Source organism: Bolinopsis microptera, chromosome 4, assembly GCF_026151205.1.
Source record: "Bolinopsis microptera isolate Bmic1 chromosome 4, MBARI_Bmic_1.0, whole genome shotgun sequence".
NCBI lineage: Eukaryota > Metazoa > Ctenophora > Tentaculata > Lobata > Bolinopsidae > Bolinopsis > Bolinopsis microptera.
The window spans coordinates 15015608-15041193 of NC_087075.1; the positions used below are offsets into that span (position 1 = coordinate 15015608).

At 37.0% G+C, this 25586-nt stretch overlaps 3 protein-coding genes across 5 annotated transcripts; 1 reads left to right on the forward strand and 2 right to left on the reverse strand.

Moving 5' to 3' along the window:
* Positions 1 to 939: 939 nt before the first annotated feature.
* On the reverse strand, positions 940 to 8642 carry LOC134814243 (AP-2 complex subunit mu-like). 3 transcript variants are annotated; one of them, XM_063822321.1, is made up of 13 exons: positions 8626 to 8636; positions 8461 to 8554; positions 8177 to 8315; positions 5671 to 5797; positions 5232 to 5314; positions 4955 to 5090; positions 4387 to 4531; positions 4145 to 4264; positions 3662 to 3797; positions 3378 to 3475; positions 2662 to 2773; positions 2056 to 2212; positions 940 to 1453 (listed from the first exon to the last, which is right to left on the reverse strand). In XM_063822321.1, exons 2-12 carry the CDS (start codon positions 8532 to 8534, stop codon positions 2078 to 2080), a joined length of 1305 nt encoding a protein of 434 aa, XP_063678391.1. In that variant the 5' UTR covers positions 8535 to 8554; positions 8626 to 8636; the 3' UTR covers positions 940 to 1453; positions 2056 to 2077. The 3 variants fall into 3 exon arrangements, with proteins under 3 accessions (XP_063678391.1, XP_063678393.1, XP_063678390.1); XM_063822323.1 differs by lacking the exon at positions 2056 to 2212 and having other exon boundaries at positions 8626 to 8642; XM_063822320.1 differs by lacking the exon at positions 2056 to 2212 and having other exon boundaries at positions 4955 to 5102.
* Positions 8643 to 9763: 1121 nt separating this feature from the next.
* On the reverse strand, positions 9764 to 17351 carry LOC134814244 (enhancer of rudimentary homolog). The gene is made up of 4 exons (XM_063822324.1): positions 17329 to 17351; positions 10825 to 10931; positions 10449 to 10575; positions 9764 to 10258 (listed from the first exon to the last, which is right to left on the reverse strand). Exons 2-4 carry the CDS (start codon positions 10928 to 10930, stop codon positions 10174 to 10176), a joined length of 318 nt encoding a protein of 105 aa, XP_063678394.1. The 5' UTR covers position 10931; positions 17329 to 17351; the 3' UTR covers positions 9764 to 10173.
* A 5399-nt stretch (positions 17352 to 22750) lies between these two features.
* LOC134813839 (uncharacterized) lies at positions 22751 to 23158 on the forward strand. The gene has a single exon (XM_063821717.1). The coding sequence runs from the start codon at positions 22751 to 22753 to the stop codon at positions 23156 to 23158; it is 408 nt and encodes a 135-aa protein (XP_063677787.1).
* The last annotated feature ends 2428 nt before the right edge of the window (positions 23159 to 25586 follow it).

Here is a 25586-nt window from a genome sequence, read left to right on the forward strand (position 1 = left end):
GTGTTTATAAACTTACTCTTTGTTTACAAACTGAAACAGATTTGTTCCTCATTATTTTACCTAATTGAAAATAATACCCATTGTATATTGGTACATGAATGAAATTATATACATAATCAGTATAACATTGTAAACATCACTTAAGAAAACGAATATAGTAACCATGGTAACGAATATAGTAACCATGGTAACGAGCATCCCCGCCATATTCCTCGATATAACGAAGAAGGTTTCATATTAACATTACACAGAGGGGCAAAAGTTCCAATTGTGCATTGGCTGACGGAGCATGCAGCTATTATAGTACATTGCACTGTGAAAACATTACCCGCAGTGTTCGCTCATATATTTTAGTCATCTAACATATTTTTCAAAATAAAGATGAAAACAATTTTACTCAAAAATCAGCTAAAATTCAATCATGACAGATAGAGTTAGAGCGTCCCAGAAAGCGAGCAGCCAAAAAAGCGAACAGTCAGAGAGAATGTATAGCTTAAAACGAGCGGAGAAATCTTAAATGAATCTGACTTATAACCGTTCTACGATTTTATAGTGTTAACATTTAACAAGTCAGGGCGCTTGTGATGAGGCATACTACACATACTATACAACACCATACTACCAGCACTCATTCATCACAGTATAAAAACTCAAATCATTTTAATAAAACATATATATAACATCATCTATCTGTCATCTTGCAGTATTTTACTGCTAGAGATAATGAAGTTGAGTTTTAAATGAGATGGATCGACTCAAGTATCAAATACGAAGATAGCTAAGGGTCCCGCCCCTAATCTAATAAAACAAAATCAAGTCTAAATTGCTTAATTAAGTAAAATACTTAATTAAGTAAATAAACATTTAAACTGGTCTAACAAGATGAGACGGTGTAAGAAGTATTGCTGAACAGGTATTCTCTACTTCTACACTCTACTCTATATTACCACATAACACATGCATGTAAATCATGATTATCACCCGCCTAAATTAAAGTTGTCAAACGATTGAAAGAAATGTGGTTGCATTCTTAACCATTCAATAATAAAGTATAGTACAAAACTGTTTCACCAACTAAAATTCATGATTATCAAACTCAAAAAAAATGTGAAAAATTAATTCAAAAGCCACTGATAAAGGCAGATATCTCCTAGAAAAGAAGGATCTAATCTAAATCTACGACCATAGCATATAATAATCGTGTTTTAAAGCAGAAAATTTAAAAAGCAATATCGGATCATATTTGTGTTGCATGAAAATTGAAAGAAAGTTAATTGAATTCTAAGCTAATTAACTAATTGATGAACTAACTGGTTAATTAGGAGCGTGTCTCGTAAAGACCACTCCTTCCGATGTATCGAACCCACTTGACAGTTTCGTGGTCGCTGTAGTTCAGCTTCGGTTCAAAAACTTTGAGATATCGTACCTTTAATCCAGAGGGCGCGTAGGGGACCTGGAAGGAAGTGGTTTATAATCTAATAGTTGTAGTTTATTTATAAAGCTTTAAATGAGATTTAGTTTGATACAGTAGGAGGTTGAGCAGTTTACTGAAGTATTTATTATGTAATATCTGTGCTTCAAATGCTTCACTAATGAATTTTTCTCACTAAAACAAAAATACGCTGCTTGTTTTCGTAAATCAATGACATTTTTACATTTTACCAAAATCACACGAAAAAAAGAGCCAATGGCGAATATTAGGCAGCAGATTCTACGGTAACATGGTAGCTGCGGTTCACTGGGCTAAGGATACCATGTTATTTTCCGGTCCATGTTAAAAAGAAGACAAAATCAAGCAAACCACACAAAAATCAAACCCAACGGCATTTAGGACTCTATCAGGAAATTGTAACAGATCGGATTTTTATCAACCAGATTAGGTCTGCTGATTAAAAAACAACGAGTACACAACCTCAGATCAGTACTCAATCAACAGTTGCTATGGTGTTGCTATGGCAACAGTTCTAGTTGACATGTTTTACACGTGATAGAGTCCTACGCCGCGTTAAAAAGGAGTAACACGAAGAGAGAGAGATCACACTCTTTATACCGCACCTATAACCCTGCTCTCACGCCTCTACACTCTCACTTCGTACAGTCCCGCTCGCCCGATGTAACGGATAAATTTAGTCGTTTGTTGGTCGCTGTACCCGAGTTTGGGCTCAAACACTTTCAGGTAACGGACCTTGAGACCGGAGGGGGCGTATGCTACCTGATGTGTGGGTTAGAACATGTAGGATGGGTAGTGTAGGATGTAGGATTATAGACATTAAACAGGCACGGTTATGTAGGATAATATACATTAAACAGTGAACAGACACGGTAAGCTTATTAATGTAGGATTACGGTTATGTAAACTAAACGCCAGACAAATGAGGTGCTTATTTGCCTAAAGGCACTTTAGTATCTAGACTTGTAACAGAAGCGTATGAAATTACTTGTATGGAGAGCACAAAAACAATAAATAAACAAGAGCGATATTTTTTAAGACGCTTCGAAAGAGAGCGATGCTTTCAAGACGTTAACAGATGTTAAAAAACTAACCAGTTATATACAGACACAATTGCGTTTCAATACATAATAACGCTAATATGAAGACCTGCACGACGAGACCGAATACTGTTTTATGAACATAGACAGGACAAGCATTATTCTAAAAACCTCAAAGTTCATGGAGATGGGTGGACGCTGCCATTTTCGGTTCTCAGTACTTGGTAACAACTCAATCTCTGCAGTTAACTGGGCCTCTTTTAATCCGGCCATTCTTTTTATCCTGAAAATAATCGTTCTCGTGAATGTTCCTTGTTCGGTGTAGAGGTAATATAAGCGGACCGAATCTCTGACGGACTACAGAGTACGGATCATGACCTCCTCACCAGTAGAGACAGGGTTAGGGATGAGGCCTGGGTAAGGATTGGTTTAAACTTTAAGGGTTATGGTAGGGGTAAGAATCAGGGTTAATCTTTGGGTAAGCGGTAGGGGTTCGGTTCGCCAACACAACCCACAGGTGTTACCCGTCTAGTATGAACAGAGACCGCATCTGTCGTTGTTGAAAGGTATTTAATTAAGATATATAGATTTGATTACCTAAAATAGGTTACTCAAAATAGGTTACTTGACGCAATGAACTATTGTCGATCATGCTGTGGCGCGCATGAGATCGATCACGCGCGCGGAATAACTATACGTGAAAGTGCGTTAACTGGCACTTTTTACGGAAAAGCGATAAAATTTGCTAGTAGAAAATGATGTTTAGACTTTTTGTCCCACAAAGGCCTCTAAATCAACAAATTACTTTGTTCCCGCAAAACAATCCAGATTTAAACTCGCATTGGTTGCAAATATGCAAAGAATAAATATACTCCAGGATTGCATACCTCCAAACTACCGCGTTATCAGACGATTTGAATTTCGATCTTCCCTTGTTGCAAAATAGATTAACCCCAGCAGTCGTTTGTGGCGTTGGTATTTTAACCTGGACAGTATCATGTCTAGTTTGAATGAAACGTATTAGATTACATGATTTAGATTATCAAACATGGAAATGTAGGCTTATGGTGTAACTTTTGAGAAAGCTAGACAAAAATAAAAAAGTTGGAGACTTCCAAAACTCCCATATCATCAGCTCCCTTAATCAGCCAATAATCAAATAAAAATATACCTCTATTTTCTGTCCCAGTAAGGCAGGCCTGTAGTTACTTTTCAGAACAACTTTTATTTCCATTTTAGTTTTCCCTATTTCCCGTACTAGAGGAATTATCCTAAACGGGAAGCTGATGTCTTTGGTGGTTCGGTATCTGCAAAAGATAATTCATTAATTTATGATACTTAAAGTAGCGTCTAAGAAAAAGGGAGTTCACTTCAAGTATTTTAAAGCAGAGTCTGCTTTAAAATTAGTCGCCGAAAAATTTAGTCTTGAGACTAAATAAGCATGGAATTTGGTTTACAACAATTTTAGTCAAAAGTTTGACTAAATTTATGGTAGACTAAATTTTTCGTTCTTAAGGTAGGCGAAAAATTAAAAGCAACTAATAATTTATTGCTCGGATCATTTGAGTCCATCTTTTAATTTTGTTAATCGGTGGTCCGAAAATTATTATTATAACACTGTTACAAACATAATATAACATAAACACCTATGTACCTCATAAGCTCGAATTCACCGTCAGGTGGAATAAAACTGATACTTCGTTCAGTTTCAAACTTGCTTAGTTTTACACACTGATGGAATGTGCAATCGTCAATAGCTATCCCTGCATTCTTTCTGAAAGTAATTGACTCGATTGTAAACAAAGAATAAATTGCAAGAGAAGTATAAAGGTATAAGGGAGAAAAGAGGCATCAAATAAATATAGACCTAAAACCAGATCATGAGATTATACCTACTTTTTTGCAACTACATCGCTTGTAGTCTCCTTATCTTTGGTATCTGTGATGATCTTATCGTTCATTCCAAACTTGCATTCCGGCATACCAGACAGATACGACCTCATAACGACTCTACCAGAAACGTGGGCACTTAGAACTTTACCTGTCGGGTATTGGAGTGTTACTAATAGGTTATTAATAGGTTATTAATATGTTACTAATAGGTTACTAATAGGTTACTAGTAAGTTACTAGTAGGTTACTAATAGGTTACTAATAGGGAGAGTAAGCTATTTTACTTTACCTGCCGGGTATTGGAGGGTTACTAATAGGTTACTAATAGGTTACTAATAGGTTATTAATAGGTTACTAATAGGGAGAGTAAGCTATTTTACTTTACCTGTCGGGTATTGGAGGGTTACTAATAGGTTATTAATAGGTTATTAATAGGTTATTAATAGGTTACTAATAAGGAGAATTAGCTATTTGCGGCTGACAATGGTAGGGCGCGTTTATGACACTAAATTGAAATGTGAAGAATATCCAAAATGTCAGAAATGTAAACTATGTATGTGTCTCGGACTTACCCTGAGCGTTCATAAGGAGGTTCACATTCTCCAGTACATCCAGGAACAGTTCATTTCTCCGGTATTTGATTCCTTCCCGCCTCCACCCTATCTGACCTGTCACTTGGTTCGTTATCTTCGTCTGTTCTTCCGCACTCTGTGAGGCATACTAGTATAGTGCCTTGGCACAGAGTGGCTTAGGATTAATGAAAAGGAGATAAGTACCTCAGGCCATCCAAACACCGGGAGTGACCTAGCCTTGTATCTTGTTGTTGTAAAATAATGAGTTATTTCTTACCGTAGTCTTGATTCCTTGTTGAGTGATGAAGGTTTTTAAGATTCCGCTGTCTGTTTTCTGAGGGTACCCAAAGTCCAGAATTTCTGAGGAAATAGGATTATGTCTTCCAGTTATTGAACTTACCCACATTAAAATTAATGTTTAAGATGTGTATTGTGTATGCTCGTCATATATTCATATGTAGACAACAAAACTAATCTGCAGCATGGGAGATCGTATTACAAAACTGCGGAGGGATATTGAGCTAGCCTTTAGTATAGAGTGATAATACAGAAGTTAAAATATTGTTTTAAATATGGCGATTAATGAACTCTCATCTCAAAAATCAGATCGGGAATTAGTACCCTTACTTATTATAAAACTTTCGTTAAATTATTTCATTTGAAATATTAAAAATTAAAAATGACACTGATTTAAAATGTATCCTGCTTGAACTGACCGTCTAAAAGTTCGTAGATCAAGACGAAGTTACTTTTAATAGCCTCCTCACTGACTTTACCAAAGTAACTTGTCATCAGAGCTAAGGTTTTGTGGAGCATCTCAAATACCATAGCTGCGTTTACGTTCTGCGGGAAAGTATTATCGTTATAGTTATAGTACTGTATGCAATGAAGGGGTATCCTAGTTAATTAATTATTGTAGTTTTATTAATCGTTAGTTAATTAATTATTGTAGTTTTCTACAAATACTTTTTTAAAGGCTCCTTTGACCTGCTCCTTTTTATGCCCGAAGCCTGCGAAAATATGATTATACTTAGCAAGTATACCTCAACAGGTACTCAATATTAACAAATTTACTAATCATAGCTGTAAAGGCATTAACCCTTGCTCCAATATTTTGGAATGGTGGACGGATGGAAAGTTCACCGTTCACGGACTATAAACTCAATAACATTGATGGAAGAAGAAAAGAATACGTCCGGCAACAAAATGTACCTAAATATCGTTGAAAACGAATATTATTATCTTTTGCAGAATTCTAAAAACATCCAAATCTGGCCTTGAGCACTTCTTGTTGGAAAAAGATACCACAGTACATTAAACATGAGTTCATCTCAGGATAGATTTAGTCCCCACTCCTACACTCACGTAATATAGTCAAGTAACGTGAGCCTCTTGAACAGTTGCAGGATTGCCATTATCTCCCGGGTGCTGTTTTTGTTAAGCGGAAAGTTATTTCCTGCAATCTGCAACTTTAGTTTCCGAACTTTGCCGAAACTTTTGCACAAGTACTAGATTCTCTCAGAGAACTTTTTAGTAATTTTCTTCTGGCATCACCAGCAAATTTTGCTCTTTTCTGCCACCATGGTCAACTCTACAGAATACACTATATTTGGGATGCACCGTGAGATAGAAAGATACTCCTGGGCTTGCTATAACTTGTTCGTGCTTCTCTCGTCTCTTATTGGAGATACCCTGATCCTGATGGCATCCTTTCATAAAGACGCTTTCAAAATCAACAAGTTTATAGTCATTATAATCCAACACATTGCTGTCTCTGATCTTGCAATCTCAACTAGCCGAGTATTCCCGACAACGATCTCGCTCTTCGCTAACGGTTGGATCCTAGGGGAAACACTGTGCAATCTTCAAGTTTATTTAAAGTACAACAGTCACGTAACAGGCTTGTTACTAATAGCATTTCTCACTTCCAGCAAGTTAATTCTCCTCAAATACCCTCGTCAAGCAGCTAATTGGACGACAAGGAAAGTAAACCTAGCCTGCATCACCATTTGGATAGTTCCTATTGTCATTCCACTACTTTTCTTGATTCTGGATAAGGATGATGTAGTATTTGACTACACCACCTATAATTGTGCTTATGGGTTTAATGCTGAAGTCTTTAAAAATCTGATCACCCCCATCGCAGTAATATCTACATTTCTACCCAACATCATTGTCGTTGCCACGACAATTCCTACACTGAAATACCTGTATGACGCGAGGAAATCTGCAAGGCAAGTCAAGGGAACAGTACCCTGGCAAGGAGCTTTAACTGTAGCTCTCACTGCTGCTGTCTACTGCATCTCATCTTTACCCAATTCTGTTTACTTCATCAGTAAACCTTTCACCGGTGGTGACCCTACAGGCCCATTTCAATTTTATCTCCATAGAGTAAGCAACTACGTGTCAACGCTTAACGTTATGTCAAACTTTTTTATATACACTTTGACGATAACAAGTTTTAGGAAATTCCTTTTGTCGAGACTGCAAGTTCTCTGGAGAAACACCAATGTAACTACAGATGATGAACAAGGTGAACACAGCTAATAACACTTGCCAGTCAAAAGGACAACACACTCCAGTTTGATGGCAATGTATTGGAGACTGTAGCGATTATTTGTGATACAAATATTTTTGATTGCTACAGACTTGTGTGACTTGTTTTGTAATATAATTATTTGTTAGATTTGATTCAAAACTATTAAAGGAGGCCACGTAATTTCTTATTTAAAGCGTTGGTTCAAGTTTTTTTCATTAAAATTTTAAACATAATGTATTACCAATAAATAACTAACGGATAAAATATTTAATCAGCGAATAACTGTAATGGTTTTAGGTATTTTGTAATACATCGATATTCTATGATCTACAATTTACAAGCTAATATTTTTTCTTTGTCCAGTAAACTTTCAGTTTCACGGTTTACCCTGAAAGCAAGTGAAATTTTCCGTTACTAATAACTAACTAGTAATTAAATAATTAAAAAAATAAATAAATAAATAAATAAATAAATAAAGTCAATTTTTACAGCACAGCAATATATATCTAAATATCAGATCCTCTGTAATCATAATGTATAAAAAAAGGAGCTTTTCTCTGTGCTGAAGGATGAATCAAGGCAGATCATGGTTCTGTTAGCAGGCCACCCTAGTTATGGACAATACATAATTATTTAAGTTAATTAATTAAGTAATTAACATAAATAACCAACTCATAACTTACCTGTCTAGTAACAGCAGTGATCCAGATATTAGATTTCTTGAGGTGGAAGAAAGAGGTACGGGCTATGTTAGTTACAGGTGATCTTATCTGTGATCGAGCGTGGATAACGTTTACTCTGAACGCGTCCACCGCATTTCTCCTGAAAAAAACATGAACTTTAAGACGAGTTGTTAGAAGCACGACTTATTAAATACACAAATGACACGTAGTTGTTCGGCTATTAAATCATTCAATTAAGAGAATGTCTGACTACACACAATGCTAATACAGCTAAAGGAACTAACGCGATGTCGTCTCTGTAGATCCTGGAGATAAGGATCTCCCCCTTGTGATTGTAGATAAACAACCCCCCGATCATACTGTCTGATCTCTCTCTACCTGATCATCCTACCAAACAGTTAGTTATTCAATTAGTTACATTTAAATTAGTTAATAGTTTGCTTATCTACCTGATCATCCTACCAAACAGTTAGTTATTCAATTAGTTACATTTTAATTAGTCAATAGTTTGCTTAAGTTTTGATGAATTTTTTTCCCTACTCTTGCCGAAGGCAAAAAGATCGTAGGGAATAAGTAATCGGGTTTGGATATATGAGGTGGCCCGACGGTCCTACGGTGTCGACAAAAGTCTGCTCCTTCGCAATATAGACCACTCCCCTATAATTATGTGTATAAAAGGAGTCTATTTTGCGCGCGCGACGCTGGTTATGAGTTAATTAATTACAGGCATAGCAACCAGTTTTTGGTGCTTGACGACTGTTACAAACGGATCAATCATCAATATAGGAGTTATTTGTGTGAAACAAGCTTAATAAATTACCGAGTGATAAAATTCAGCAAGTCAAAACAAATAAAATTATGATGTCAGCTGATAAACTCGTGGCTGTGGGCTGATTATTTAACAGTTAATCGACACTGAATGGTAGAAAGCATTGGAATACATAGTTGAGAACAAATGTTACTGCACAGTTACATTCAAGAAGCAACTATAATATCAAGATTTTGGAATGCTTTTAAAGAATCCTATATCAAATAAAAGGCTCGAAAGTCGATGGTGCTGTGATGTGTCGAGTAAGAATCAAAATGTATTAGTTTATGTTAGATACAAATAATAACTAAGACGAGACAGCATATTTTATTACAGTCAATAAGTTGGCATACGATGCAGTAATATGACGTGACATGATACGCATATCGTTATTATTAACACGAAACAAAACCGCGCAAAGTATGAAATGATCTACAACCAAACCACATACAGATCGACGGCGACACCTCAGATGCGCGCAGGATTTTTCAAGTTCTGCACGCCTAATATAATATAAACGTTTATTACATTGTACATACTACATGCGCCAAACACCACTCTGGGATACAATAAAGTAGAACAATTAAATTGTATGCAGTAGGGAAATTTGATCGTGCGTGGTGTTACCGCGGCGAAATTCTTGTTATTTATAAAACTTATTGATCAAGCTTAGTGACAAAAATCGACATTTAAATAAGTGTGAATCACTGCACTTTTAGAACAGATTATCAATTTTAGTTGTTATCTTTGTTAGAAAGCAGTGATTAACAAACCAATTTGAACTGAACGATTAAAATTTATAGATTTTATATCAACAATTGTAATAAGATTAGCGTTGCTACTACAAGCATGTAACATTATAATGTAATATCCGGCTAATTTAAGTAACCCTGATTTTACAAAGGAGGATGGTAGAAAACTGAGCTTTGTTAGACTCAGAAGAAGAATGTAGGGGGAATGATGGCAATAATCTTCTGCTGGCTTTATTTAATTCAATTTAACCCTTGGAACGAATCTGAATATCAAGATTGACACAGAAAATATTCAGCAAGAAGGTAGCCGACTAAAACTTCAAATAAACGTCTCAACAATCAATAAAAATTCTGCCTCAGCGAGGTGGTTCAGGAAGATCTTGTAAGTTCAGACTCCGGGTCAAATAACTTAATATTAAGTACTGGTTTTGGGGTGATTATTTTCCAGCTTGCTTTCTCAGTAGAGCATATATCTTTTCTTTAATCCATTCTTTGTCTTTAGGTTCATAAGTTCTCTGGTCTCTGCAAAAAAAAGTGAGTAAGAATTGATGTTTTTAAAAATAAACTTGATCTCAACATAAGCACCACTGAGATTGCGATGATAAAATCATACTTCATATGGTGTTCAGTGAAAAACGTAAAATTCAAAATCCCACAAAAAGCGCACACAAGTGACAAAGAACTTGACAAAGAACTTGACAAAGTGACAAACCTGTTAAATATAAGACAGGCCATGTCTGAGAGATCATCAATGAAATCGAATAGTTGACTGATATCGTAAGTTATGGAGAGGGAAGAGGGGTTCAGCTCTTTGAGATGCTCTTCATAGATCTTACAAACTGAAATGTTTAAACATTGTTTAAGTTGTTCACATTTTAAAGTGTACATTTTGGAGTCGAGCTATGGTATTTTTTAATGAATAAACTTTCAAATTGTTACACAAATACATCATTTTATTTCAAAGAAAGTTTGCCGAATGACCTTACGATGCTGGTGGATAATATGAATAAAAATGCTCCGATAATATTTCCAAATCACACTTAACGACAATAAGTTTGGTAATGAAAACTAGCATTATATATAACTACCTCCTTCTAAAGCCTCTGTTAGAGTTTCAAAGTCACAGTATGTTCTGGAAGTAGGTTTGTGAGAAGGCTGCACTAAAAGAATTGTGTGGCTGTTTGAAGAAGACATACTAATTGGGGTGTTGGTGTTAGTAATTTCAAACAACAGGGAGTATCAATGGGTGTAATGTGGTTCTGAATAAGGTTTTTTAAACATTGATATTTTGGTAGCTGAAAATAAAACTTTTTCTTGAATAATGCAACAAAACCGATGTGAGAATAGCACATTTAAATGTCAATTGATGAAAAATACACATTCAAGAATCAACATAAAAACTGCAACCGGTTTATTCATATTCTATAAAATAATCTCTTTTTATCCTGTCATCACAGCTCTTGTAATGGATATTATGTGTTTATTAAAATCAATTTATTATAATACTAGAAAGCCCGTGGTAACAGGGACGAAGCTAGAAGTATTCTTTGAAAGAAAGTTTTAATCGCATCAAAGAATATCCATCCCAACCGAAGATACAGCCGATTTTAATGTAAAACACTTACCACAAAACCGATCAAAATGACATTAAAAAAATCTTTGCATGTGCATGTGTGCATTAAAACACCATTGCTATGGAACGTTTTGGTTGTTACCTAAATTCTTATTTCTCATCTGATTTGCACATGGGCGGTTGTACAGTGTACGTACAAACAAAAAGAATTCTCTGAATTGTAAGTAAGATAGTAATTTAAAATGGAATATTATCTTAACTTATCGGACACATCGTCCTCATCAGACTTATCGTCCACTTCATCATCATTTACGTCGTCAATTAAATAATCTGGTAAGTTTGGCAACATTACAATAAATTGGTAATACTTTCCAACCTCATAACCACAAACTGGCAAAAAGCTCAAATCTACAAGTACACCATTTCGTTTTATAGGTCTTTCACACCAACTGATTGGAATTCTAGAAGTAGAAACACCACGTTCCGTAAATTGTGCACAAAAATACATATATCTTTTGCTTTGAATTTGCTGTGATAGTGGATAGAATATGGCGGGCAATAAGTGGAGTCAGTACAGAGGACCATTTTAATACCATCGTTACCAGCAATAGTTTTTTAAATAAATCCACAATTTCCTTCCTTAGAAAAAGTTTTCATTTTAGGGTATTTGAAGGATGTGATTGTTGATCCAGGAGTGAAAATAATTTTTTTTTAAATGAAGGTAAATTATTCAAACAATATACTATAATATTGTGCAACTAAATAATATACACATAATATAGCAATGACCCTATATAAAATCAACCCTTTAAGAATTCAAAAAATTCCCTTAACAATCAAAAATTTTTACCCTTGGCCTTGTGGCTCCAAGTTAATAATAATAATAATAATAAATTAATGTTATTTTTATACAGCACCAAAAGGTTAAATAATTTAAATTTAACCCTTATGCTCAGCTGTAAATGATACTTAAGTTAACGAGAGTGTGCATCTTTGCCTTAGGTGAAACAAGAAACTGTTCAGAAAACAGACGTTAAAAACTGTAAATAAAATCGTGACTAGATAAGGCAGATGCACCTAACAAGCAGGCTTAGCAGGTTTTCTAACAGAGGACTTGAGGAAAGGATGATGACTGCAAGAAATCACAGTATGAAACTCATCAGCCTATCAAATGTAAAAATCAGGATAATAAGAATGAAATTCCCTAAAATATTAAAAATTCTATAAAAATTCTATAGAAATTCTATAGACTCCAAATATACAAACAATCTGAATACTTCAATATACAATACAAAATTATTAAAAAAGCTTACTGCAGAACAGTAACTGATGTTACAGAAAATCCAATACAGTCATGTCAAATTATCTGGGCAACATACAAGTCTAGAGACGGTGAAATAAACAGAGTGGTAGAAGATGCTAAAATACTTGAGACAAAATACAAAGAATAAGGCAGCTTTCTCCTGGGTGCCAACCCAAAAAATGTTGGTGTCCCGGGATAGAGCCTCCTTTTCTGACCTACACTACAATTTTGTTGGCAGACACAGTGAAACACGGAAAAGAATAATATCTCGAATGTTGCCCGAAAATCCTGAAAAATTAGTAGCCTAAAATAATTTAATTTAAAGCGTAAAATTGACCTGCTAAAGGATGAAGATTTTAAAAATCTTCTGATAATGTATTATTTACTCAGTACATATCAAAGGACTTTCTAAACAGATGAGCTTTTAGTTTTCCCTTAAAGTCATTGATGTTTACACATTTCCTAATTTCTTGAGGAAGGTTGTTCCATAATCTTGGAGCAGATGAAGAGAAGGCTCTTGGTGGGCTGTTTATAGGGCAATGAAGAGACACATCTCTGCCACCACTGGGATTGTACTTGACAAGGTTTGACAGGTATGAAGGTGCTAGTCCATGGAGCAGTTTGAAAGTTAGCAGGAGTATTTTAAATTCAATACGTTCTTGTACCTTGAGCCAATGAAGTTCTTTTATGTAGGGCTCAACTTCTTCTCTCCTCTTTAGACCTTTAACTAAGCGACATGCTCTGTTTTGCAGAGATTGTAGCTGTTTCAAAACAGAATGATTAGTACCATAGTAAAGTGCATTGCAGTAGTCAAGGGAACTAATAACAAGAGATTGTACGATGATTTGCATTTGATCTTCAGAGAGGAATGGTTTCATCTTTGCAATATTCCGCATCTTGTGGCAGTTTGCAGCTTTAAGCTTCTTTATCTGAGGATTTAGAGTCAGAGAGGAATCCAATGTAAAGCCAAGGTTTTTGGTAACGTTAACAAGTCTTATACAGACAGAAGATTTTAGGAAGACACCACCAATTTCTAATTCTGACAACAAACGTTTTGAACCAAAAACTATAATTTCAGTTTTAGTTGGATTCAGAAGAAGGAAGTGATTCGTCATCCAGGCCTCGATTTCTCTAAAACAGGAGGGCAGGTCTTCGCTGAGGACTTGATATTCTGTAGCGGATGAAAATGACTTGTAGATCTGGTGATCATCAGCATAGCCATGGATCAGAAATTGCTTTGATTTTACAGAAGAGTAAATTGAGCTGATGTAGATATTGAACAACACAGGGCCAAGGACAGAGCCCTGTGGGACACCAAACTTTATTACAATTTCTTCAGATTCTAGGTCACCTATCTTGACTTTTTGACAACGACCACGGATGAAGCTGGTGAACCATTTCAAGGCTGTTCCCGCAATCCCAATCTCACACTTCAATATATTGATCAGTTTGATATGGTCAACTGTGTCGAATGCAGCACTCAGGTCTAAAAGCATTACAACTGTTGCTGTGTTTTCATTAGTGGCTACGAGGAGGTCATTGACTATGGTAATGAGGAGTGTTTCTGTGCTGTGATGCTTTTTGTAACCAGACTGGTGGTCGATGTTGAGATTATTCTTGGCTAGATGTTCATTGAGGCATTTTAATACAAAGCGCTCAATGAGTTTACCGATGAATGTAAGATTAGAGATGGGTCTATAATTCTTTAAGTTCTCAGTGTCTAGGGAATCTCCTTTGATCAGGGGAGTGAGATGTGCTAACTTAATTCCCTCCATACTTCCGGTTGAAAGAGAAACGTTGATAATATCACAAAGGGTAGGGAGGATTAGCTCAAGGTGCTCTGACAAGAGTTCTTTAGGTAGTGGATCAATCGATGAGGTTTTGATGCCAGATTCTTTGATCAATTCTCTTACTTCAAAAATAGTAGCTTTTCTAAATTCAGATAATGCCTGGCCATTGAAGTTTGGAGAACTATTAGTTACAGTAGTGTTGGGAAATGATGTTCGGATTTTCTCAATATTTTCAGTAAAATACTGGTTAAAGGCATTTACAGTTTCCTGAAGATTTTCTGAAGATGGTAAAGTGAGGTTCTTTTCTTTATCCAGGAAAGTGTCTACAAATTTGTAAAGGCTCTTTTGTGAGTGTTTGTATTTTTGGAAAGTATTAGAGAAAAACAGTTTTTTCTTTTTGAGAGTCAGCTCTGAACAGTGCTCTCGCAAATGAACAAAGATAGAATGATCAATGTCAAGACTTGACTTTTTCCAGGCTTTCTCAGCCTTTCTTCTGTCGGCTCTTGCAACTTTGTATTCGCCATCAAACCAGGGAGCAGTGGGAATGTCTTTGATGGTTTTGGAATATTCTGGAGCATGTACATTTAGTATATGTTGACACCCATTGTTAAATTGAGTCACAACATCAGAGAAGCTCTTTTCTTCAAAAACCAACTCAGATAGAGCAACAGATAAATCACCTTTAAATTGTTCCTGATCTATGTCTCTGATCTTTCTAAAGCGTATGACTTTCTCACATTTGTCGACGTCAGGAGGCTTATGAAGCTGAAATATAATCGGATAGTGGTCACAGGATGGGAAGCTTTTGGCCATGTTTTGCATTACCTCAACAGAAGTTTGATCTACTACTTTGTGCGAAGAAATAACAGGATCAAGGATGTGACCTTTTTAATGTGTTGGTGTGTAGACAAGTTGATGAAGCCCAAAAGATGATAGTATGGTGCTCCACTCGCTCACATGGGCAGAGATTCTGTCTAGGTGCATATTAACATCTCCGCATAGCAAGAAATGCTTGTATTTTGAGAATGCATCCGCCAGGAAATCTTCAAAATCAGAGAGAAAATTTCCCAAGGACCCAGGTGGACGGTAGATACAGGAGCAGAAGACGACAGACCCATCAACGAGTTTCAGTTTTGCGTTAATTGCCTCAAATGATCCGTCATTGTTGGCAAAAACTTTGATTAGACGAACACATGATTTGTAGATTATGGCAACACCTCCACCTGATTTGTCTTTGCGATACACTTGGTAAAGTTTATAGCCATAGTTTTTTATTATTGCAGTGGTGTTGTTGTTCTCATCAGTTAGCCATGTTTCTGTAACAAAGAAAATAGATATGTTGTTATCTTCTAAAAAGTTCATAACATGGTCAACTTTGTTGTTTAGAGAGCGAACATTCCAGCTTGCACATTTCATACTAAGGCTCTTAACTCCAGTCTTGTTCTTCACCAGTTTTTTTGGGTGTAATATGAGATTGAATGCTTAAGCTTGTGCTGTTCAGAGATATAGGCTGGGCATGATCTATCTGTGGCTGAGTGTGTGTACTGTTCATCAGTTCTCTTAGAATTTTTACAGTTAGCACAGGAGGGTTGAAAGGAATGTGTGTCTTTATTTGTACATGAGTTAGTTTCATGATCTTCAGTGCAATGAGCACAGACATGGTTAGATGCTTGGCACTGGGCTGAGTAATGACCAAACTTTTGGCATTTATTACATCGTTTGATGTAAAAGTGATCATACACCTTGCAGCGGTACAAACCTAACGATAGGAAATTGTCACGATTTTCAATTAGCTTCCTTATGGCATTGCTCACTCTAACAGAAGCTTGAAACAGTGGTTTCTCTGTTTGATAATTTCGTTGTTTGCGGACTGAGAGTACAGAGAATGTTTCACCAGAATCAATGAGGGACTTGATGTCAGGGTAAAGTTTCATAATGGTTTCAAAGAGATCATCGGGATTGATTTCATCTCTAATCCCGGAAATGGATATCGTAGGCAATTTGGTTATAGGTTGCTTGAGATCAGATTTGGGAAATTTTTTGGAGATAGATTGAACTAGCTTTGTTCGATCAGCTTGACTAGATGTGGTGATTACTGTCTCACCTTTCTTGTTTTCGAAGGTATTATCTACAAAAATGTTATTTTCTGTGATAATAGTTTTAAGGTCAGATAATGGAACTTTTTCTCCCCCTTCAGAGACTATTACTGAAGCTGGATGCCTCAGTTTTTCTACTCTGCTGCTGTCACGCCAGGGATTTTCGACAACACCATTAGAGCCACCAGTTTCATGGTTATTATTAACTGGTGAAAGGGTTGGTGATATGGAACCGTTTCCTGCGGTCAAACTTAATCCATGAAGAGTGGCAGGATTTAACAAGAGATTTTTAATGGTGTCTATGTCAGCATCTAGTTTTGACATTTTTGTTTCAAGGGTGTGTACATGGGTTTTTAAATCAGCAGCGTTTCTCAGGTTTGCTAATGTAACACAAGAGTCACAATGGAAGAGGAAACTTCCAAAACGTTTACCTTTCTGTTTTGATTCAGTGTTAGCATTGAAAGATTTCAGTAAGGACGGGGAGCATACATTATCAGGAAAGTTAACACGTTTACCGTCCTTTAATTCATAACAAGTAGCGTGAAAATTGCTCTTACATTCATAACAACATACCACTTCTCCTTTAGAATCAAACGAGCAGTTTCTGCAGATTCCATCAGCAGCTAACATACGTGGATCGTTCACAACAAAACAAGGGGGGCTGGCACTATCATCATTGTCATTATCATTACCATTGTCATGTTGCCCCTGTAAGACATGATTTGAGGAGTCCAGCCCCTCTGAGTTTTGATCGGGATCTACCATTCTTTTGGGAGGATGGAGACAGATATAAAATCTTTTATGATGTATAACTCAGAAGTTTCGGGGTCCTCAAATTATTTGTTATATAGTAGTGTTGAAAGTATTAAAGATCTAGACTGTTTATATCAACAATGTTTTTTGTCTCGCACCTCCAAGAGTGAAAATATGATGAATATCATCTCTAGCCACACCATCTGAACCATCCATTACAACTTCAAACCATCGGCACCCTGGAACACAGTCATCTGATGAGCAAAGATTTGTACATTCCTTGACTTCTTCAAAGAAAGCCTTTGAATACACTGATATGGGTTCAAAATCAAGGATATGTTTGTCATTTTGATGGATTGCATGCCAGTTTCTCTTAATTCTGGTCTCATTCACTGCATTTAGGAATTTTGGGGTACATTTATTCATCATGGTATCTTTATTGGCCCACATCCAGGTCCATATACCTTCAAAGAACATCAATCGTTTTAAAAGAATGTCAAACACATTTTCGAAAATATCGATACTCTGTCCTTGACAAAAAGACAAATTAATATTCTCAAGGCGGTACTTGCAGTTGGCTGGAACAATTGTTTCTCCTCTAGAAAGCTGTGCTGCCAATTATTCTGTTAATGGGTGAACAATGTAATTCACCTTAGGTCCAGCTAGCTCTGTAATTAAATCTAGGCGTTGACATGACAGAGAAGTTATGTCCTCAGGATGCCTTTTAGTGAAATTCTGTTCCCCATTTAGTGATCTTATTTTATTTAGAGCTATTGATACTAGCTGATGCGAATTCAGAGTGGAGAGGGCAAATGCTGCCTCTTCAAACAAGAAAATCAAATCTTCATACAAAGGCTATGTAATAACATCTGCAATCTTTGAAAATTGTTCACCACATCTTATGACCAGCCATGACATTTTAAACACGTTGACCATCTTGTTGATATCTCGGAAGAGGACTCTAGAAATTGATGGAGTTTCTCCCAATATATACAAAGGCTCTGTAATACTCATACTAACATGATTATTGATTTAATTTAGGAATTGTATATAGATATCTTTTACCAAGTTTAATTGTCAATGAGAATGCACCCCAGCACCTGGCGCGCGCGGCGGCTTTGATGATAGCGGTTGACGAATGTTACTCGTCTAAATTTCTTCGAAGTAGCGCGTGCCGCTTTCTTCTCGATGGCAAGTGCTACGAAGTAGCGCGCGCCGGGCCAGACCATTAACAATGGTCAATGATAGCGGCTACAAGTTAGGCAGCTGCAGAAAAGATGCCGCGCGCGTTCAGCGTGCGGATTTTCGTTTTTGATTTTACAAATGACAAAGCAATTTTTAATGATTATTAATGGAATTATCGGATATTTATAATTCAATATGTATTGATTCTTCTGTGGAAAATATAAATTGTATTATATTTTAAAAAATTGTATTTTACTTAATAACATCTTTGTATCACGTGGTGACCCCCACGGTCGCTTCACTATTGTGTATCGTCTTCGACGATACAGGGGGAGCCGCGCACTTCGTGCGCGGCGGGTCATACAACGTATGACAAATAACATCTGCAATCTTAGAAAATTGTTCATTACATTTTATGTTGTCATACGTTGTATGACCCGCCGCACACGGGTGCGCGGCTCCCCCTGTATCGTTGAAACTCTACACTATAGTGAAACGACCGTGGGATCACGATGTGATACCAATCTTATGACCAGACATGACATTTTAAACACGTTGGTCATCTTGTTGATATCTCGGAAAAGGTATACAACATACAAAGTAGTTTCTCCCCAAAAAACGGAAAAAATTTAAACTACTATCATTGATCATATATCTGTCAAATTGCAAATATTTATAATAACTGCACACGATTCCCAGGAAAAGTTACCGGCTGGTGGTGGTACTAGAGTTGGTTTAATTTAAACAGAAGGCTAGACCTCGCGCGCGACAACAAGCATGATTTGCACGCGTGGCGCATTCCAATGTTCAAGCAGCTACCACGTGACACAATTCAGCCAACCAGAGTACAGTGTACAGGAATCTGCAAAGTTAAAGTTGCAAACTTTTGATCGGCCCGAAATGGGACTTTTCTGGAAATTGTTAACTCAACAATTAGGCTTTTACTAATTTGCTCGCCCAAAAATTTCACGTGACTTTGGTTTTTATGGTTTTGCAGCCGTACAAAACGGTTTTACATAAACCCTAATCCCAACCCTAACCCTAACCATAACCCCGAAGCTAACCATAACCCTTACCACAACCCTAACCCTAACCCGTGCCCTAAACAATCGAATTCGTATTTTACTAGCCTGTCACGTGACCAAAACGGTTTTTTGCCCATAACTCTCCAGGGAAGCATTTTAAGTTTTAACCATACGTCATGAGGGGTGATTCGGAATCAGCGTCCAAAAATACACCGATCCAGATCACTTTCATGCCCAAAGGGCCTTTTCACAAGAATTTTCTTAAAATTTGGGCGAGCGATTTAGTAGGAGCGCAACAATTACGTTGTTTTGAATTTTCCTCCTGGGAAGGTAACGTTACTTTTAAAAAAGGAACATGTTACAAAAACCATAAGTCTCAAACTCTTTTTTGTATCACGTTGCGACCCCCACGGTCGTTTCACTATCGTCCTGACGATACAGGGGGAGCCGCGCACTTCGTGCGCGGCGGGTCATTATGAAAAAAGTGCACTATGAGGCGCAAAATTCAAATGCTGCACTTTTATGCTTTTCGACGAGACATTTCGCAGTATTTTGTTAAATGTTACTTGTTACTGGGCTGCGCTCAGCTTATCATTCCGCCGAATCTTTATTCGGTTTATAAACATGATAGCCTGAGGTCCTCGGTAAAAATTTTTGCGATAATCGATAACGATTTTTGGGAAATTATCGCCGATAATTATCGGCCGGTAATATTGAATATCGAAGGTAATATTTATTTGTCAATTCTTCTGTCTTCGCAGCTCGGCGAGGCCTTGACGGATGTTACTCGTCTAAATTTCTTTGAAGTAGCGCGCGCCGCTTTCTTCTCGAAATGCCCGATGGCAAGTGCTACGAAGTAGCGCGCGCCGGGCCAGATCATTAACAATGGTCAAGGCGAGGCCCAGTCTAGTATAGTAGTAGCGCATTTTGCAGACTAGATGTAACTACGTGGTTACGAGAAGCATGATTGAGTGCACGGCGCGGTCCAGTAACGCATCACGCTACAAAGGTAATATTAAAGAAAGTCACTTCCCCTTCAAGAATGAATCAATTTAGTAGCTTCATTTTGAAAACAAAGGCATACATTATCATAATTATGTAACTTATAATTATAAAACTTTAGTAACTACATTGATTCACGATGTCAATCCTTCACATCTCGCCGATCTGCATACGTGTGGTTGCGAGAAGCATTATTTGATGCACGCGCGACCCAGTAGTGCATCGCGCTACAAGTAACTACATTGTCAATTGTAATTTTCATGCAAAAATTTCCCATGCCAACAACATTTTTATTTGTTGGCTACATGATTTTGTATCTTTTTGTGGGTTATAAAATAGTTATTATTTCTATAGAATGTATATATTGGATAAAGGATATCACACAAATTCTAACAGCTATTGTAAGTGTAACTCATTTGACATACGTTGCATGCCACTTTTCGCGCGCGAAGCGCGCGCCGCCGAAGGCGGAAAAAGGGGCATACAATGAAGGAAATCGGGCTTTTTGGAGGGACGCATATTTTGCGTCCCTATTATCCTATTTGACCAAATATGGGATTAATTGAGTGAGCTACATGATCTACCTAAGCTAGACATACTTAAAACTGCCCCTTACCTAACATTGCTACATACCTAAAACTGCTCCTTCCCTAACATTGCTACATACCTAAAACTTCTCCTCCCCTAACATTGCTACATACCTAAAACTTCTCCTTCCCTAACATTGCTACATACCTGTAACTGCTCCTTCCCTCACATTGCTACATACCTGTAACTGCTACAATTTGCTATTTGCGTTAAATTATTATTATTGAATTTTGATTATTGATTTATATGATTCGGATCTGATTTAAAACAATGAAAAACTGTCTTATTTTAATCAAAATAATTACAAACAATTAAAATGAAAAAGCTTTAAATGAAGAAAAAAAAATCTTAGCTTTCTAATATATTATAATTCATAACACTACATTGAAATCTAAAATATTTTGAACTCAGAAATGTTGACAATGTAGAAAATCTCTCTTAGAGCGGTGGCTTTTCTCGTCCGATTCCAAGTCAGAACAAGTATAAATATGGCTGCAAAAGCGTGTTTCCAAATTTGTCTCAAATGTTTCCACCATCTCAACTACTCTGAAACCAAAATGGAAACATTGCCCCAGAGCCCTTTCTGAACATGCTAGGCACACCAAACTTCTCAGGGACACTCCTGGTATCAATACCGATCGATTCCAATCGGTTTTAGCCCAATTCAGGGGATTCTAGGAAAATGTTCATTTTGTGTTCATTTCGTTCATTCCATGAACCAGGGGAGTATTTTGCACTTCTAAGTGGCTGGAAATGTTAGTACATGTGTCCCTCTACCATACCAGATAGATTCCAAGTCAGTACAAGCATAAATACGGCTGCAAAAGCATGTTTCCAAATTTGTCTCAAATGTTTCCACCATCTCAACTACTCTGAAACCAAAATGGAAACATTGCCCAGGCACACCAAACTTCTCAGGGACACTCCTGGTATCAATACCGATCGATTCCAATCGGTTTTAGCCCAATTCAGGGGATTCTAGGAAAATGTTCATTTTGTGTTCATTTCGTTCATACCATGAACCAGGGGAGAATTTTGCACTTCTAAATGGCTGGAATTGTTAGTACATGTGTCCCTCTACCATACCAGATAGATTCCAAGTCAGTACAAGCATAAATACGGCTGCAAAAGCATGTTTTCAAATTTGTCTCAAATGTTTCCACCATCTCAACTACTCTGAAACCAAAATGGAAATATTGCCCCAGAGCTCTTTCTGAACATGCTAGGCACACCAAACTTCTCAGGGACACTCCTGGTATCAATACCGTTCGATTCCAATCGGTTTTAGTTTAATTCAGGCGAGTGAAAAGAAAATGTTCATTTTATGTTCATTTGATTCATTCCATGAATCAGGGAATATTTCCCAGGAGACTGAAAATGTTAGTACACATGCCCCTCTATCATACCAGGGCAAATCCCACTCAGTTCACGGACATATACAGCCGAAAAACATGTATTAGAAGTTGTCTCAAATGTTTCCAAAATCTCGGATTCATCTTCTGTCACTCCCGGCGCGAGAACAAAGCGCCAGGAAAATAAGACTATTTTTCGCGCGAACTTGTAAATTTACTAACGCCGCGCATAGGTGCTCCTTCATGGTGTATCCATAATATCTCTGATATTTGTGATACGTAACATGTATCAATAACTCATTAATTAGTAAATCTATCCTAAACCATTTTTGAAAATAAAAGCTCGCATGCATAACAAGGATTACAAGGATTACAAGGATAACAAGGGTTACAAGGGTTACAAGGATTACAAGGATTACAAGGATTACAAGGATAACAAGGGTTACAAGGATTACAAGGATTACAAGGGTTACAAGGGTTACAAGGATAACAAGGATTACAAGGATAACAAGGGTTACAAGGATTACAAGGATTGCATTGATTACAAGGATTACAAGGATTACAAGGGTTACAAGGATTACAAGGATAATAACAAGGGTTACAAGGGTTACAAGGATTACAAGGATTACAAGGATAACAAGGGTTACAAGGATTACAAGGATTGCATTGATTACAAGGATTACAAGGATTACAAGGGTTACAAGGATTACAAGGATAATAACAAGGGTTACAAGGGTTACAAGAATTTTACCTGAGGACCCCAGGCTATTATGTTCATTAACATAAAGATTTGGCGGAATGACAGGCTGAGCGCGGCCCAGTAACAAGAATTACAATGATAACAAGGGTTACAAGGATTACAAGGATTACAAGGATTACAAGGATTACAAGGATTACAAGGATTTTGAAATTTTTATAAAAGGGCCTGAAGGTATGTAATTATTAACTTTACTGTTTTGATCACGTGACAAGCTATTAATTAAATACCGATACGATTGTTTGCGGTTATGGTTTCAGTTGGGGTCGTGAAATTAGGGTTATGGTTAGGGACTAGGTCTACTGGTCTAGGCTGACAGTCGAGGTTAGGGTTTAGATACTTGCTACCACAGTTTCATTCGGCTGCAAAACCGTAAAAACCAAATTCACGTGGTATTTGGTAACGCGCTGCATGGAAGGTGAATTGTTAAAACATATCTATATCGCTGAGAAGTTGAACTTCACAACCATCCCAAGACAATCCCCCAACTTCATCAAATGAAGTCGTCTTTTCAAACAATGTTTTAGTTTCTCCGCAGGGGTCTGATTGGGCCGGCCAGCATTTAGCTAATACCGTAGTGAGTGTTTCTATGTAATCCATTTTCTCAATCAGGAAGTTCGACCAAGCAGGATATTCACTAACCCCCGATTCAGTAATAATCACCACCATACATTTGTCTCCAACGTTGCAAGGGTTCCAATCGCTTATAGAGTCAGAGCAGTCTCCAATAAGATCCATTTCTGGATAGCCTTTACGCTGTACATATGCTTCACTGCAATTTGGGCACCGTTCCAACTTTCCACCGTCAGCTATTTGATGAGCCAAGAGAAACAGGAAAATGAGGAAAAGGGCCATTTCAGCTTCTATTCGCTAAACTGGTATGCAAAATTTTAATAATATTCTATTTTAGAATTTAGAATAAATTTTAAATATCGATTTTTAAAATATTGGGAAGTGGGTTTTCTGGAATCCCTGTTTTATAACAGATTGTCGTGAAGTATATCTGTTTATATATTTATATATAGACGCTTTGGCAGTCAATTGTAGCCGACATTCAAGTGTCAGTAGATTCACAATCTTTAAAGATACAGCCATTTCGGATCGTTCCCAGTCCCACATGCACTAAATCGCTAGCCCAAATTTTAAAAAAATTCTCGAGAAAAGGCCCTGAGGGTATGAAAGTAATGTAATTCTATGTATTTTGGACGCTGATTCCGAATCACCCCACATGACGTAGGGAACAAATGCTTCCCTGGGGAGTTATGGACAAAAACTGTTTTGGTCACGTGACAGGGTAGTAAAACACGAATTCGATTGTTTAGGGCTCGGGTTAGGGTTAACGGGTGATACTCGTAAAATATCTGTTCCAACTCGGCGCGCGTCCTGGTAGTTGTAGGTTGTAAACCTACAAGGGTTAGGGTTAGGGTTGTGGTTAGGCCTAGGGTTATGGATAGCTTCGGGGTTATGGTTCAGGTTAGGGTTAGGGTTGGGATTAGGGTTTATGTAAAACCGTTTTATTCGGCTGCAAAATTATTAAAACCAAAGTCACGTGATAATTTTTGGTCGAGCGAATTCGGAGCCCAGGTCTTGAAGAAGATGTTTACAATTATGTACCTATGAGTATGCACATGTTTAATCCTATTTGGGGACGAGCGTGCTAAATCAATTTACAGTCGATCTTCGAGATTTTTCTAAAACTAAAAGGGCCCCAGACAGTTGAAACCAAATCCAATCGATGTATTTTCGGACGCTGATTCCAAAGGGTTAAATAGTGCTCTCCTAACGAGATATTGGCGAAAAACTGTATCGATCACGAAATATGACCGTATAAGGAAGTTAGTCTAATTTTTCGTTAGGGTTAGGGTTTGAGCATATGCTTTTTTTAAAGATTGGGTTAGGGTTAGGGTTGGGATCAGATTAAAGGGTTAGGGTTTCGAATAGTCGTTCAGGACCAGCTAGAGAACGGGTTGAAAAAGTCAGGTGACAGTCGAGTGTAGTAAGAGTGATTAATCATCATCCATTTGGGGAAGGAAATGGTACGGTAAATAAGGGTGTGGTAAATCAGAGTTTTACTGTAAATAAACGACGCATCGCTTAACACAGCCGACACAAGTCTAATTTCGTTAACAACAATCCAAAGTAGTAAGTACCTCAAGCCCGACTGAGAATAAACATCAACTGGAGAATATAGCTAAAAACAATGGATTATATTTATAATGTTTGAGACTAGACTAGTAGTAAACCCGCGATGGGGTGGCATGTGCCTCAATAAAAATATTACAATCATTTATTATTATATCAATGTATCATTAAATATTTCAAAAATATCAATAACGTATGGTTGATCCCTCACACTTGGTAAAATATATAAAAATAAAGTTAATCTACACTAAAGAATAAATAATCTATATTATATAAATCAACAA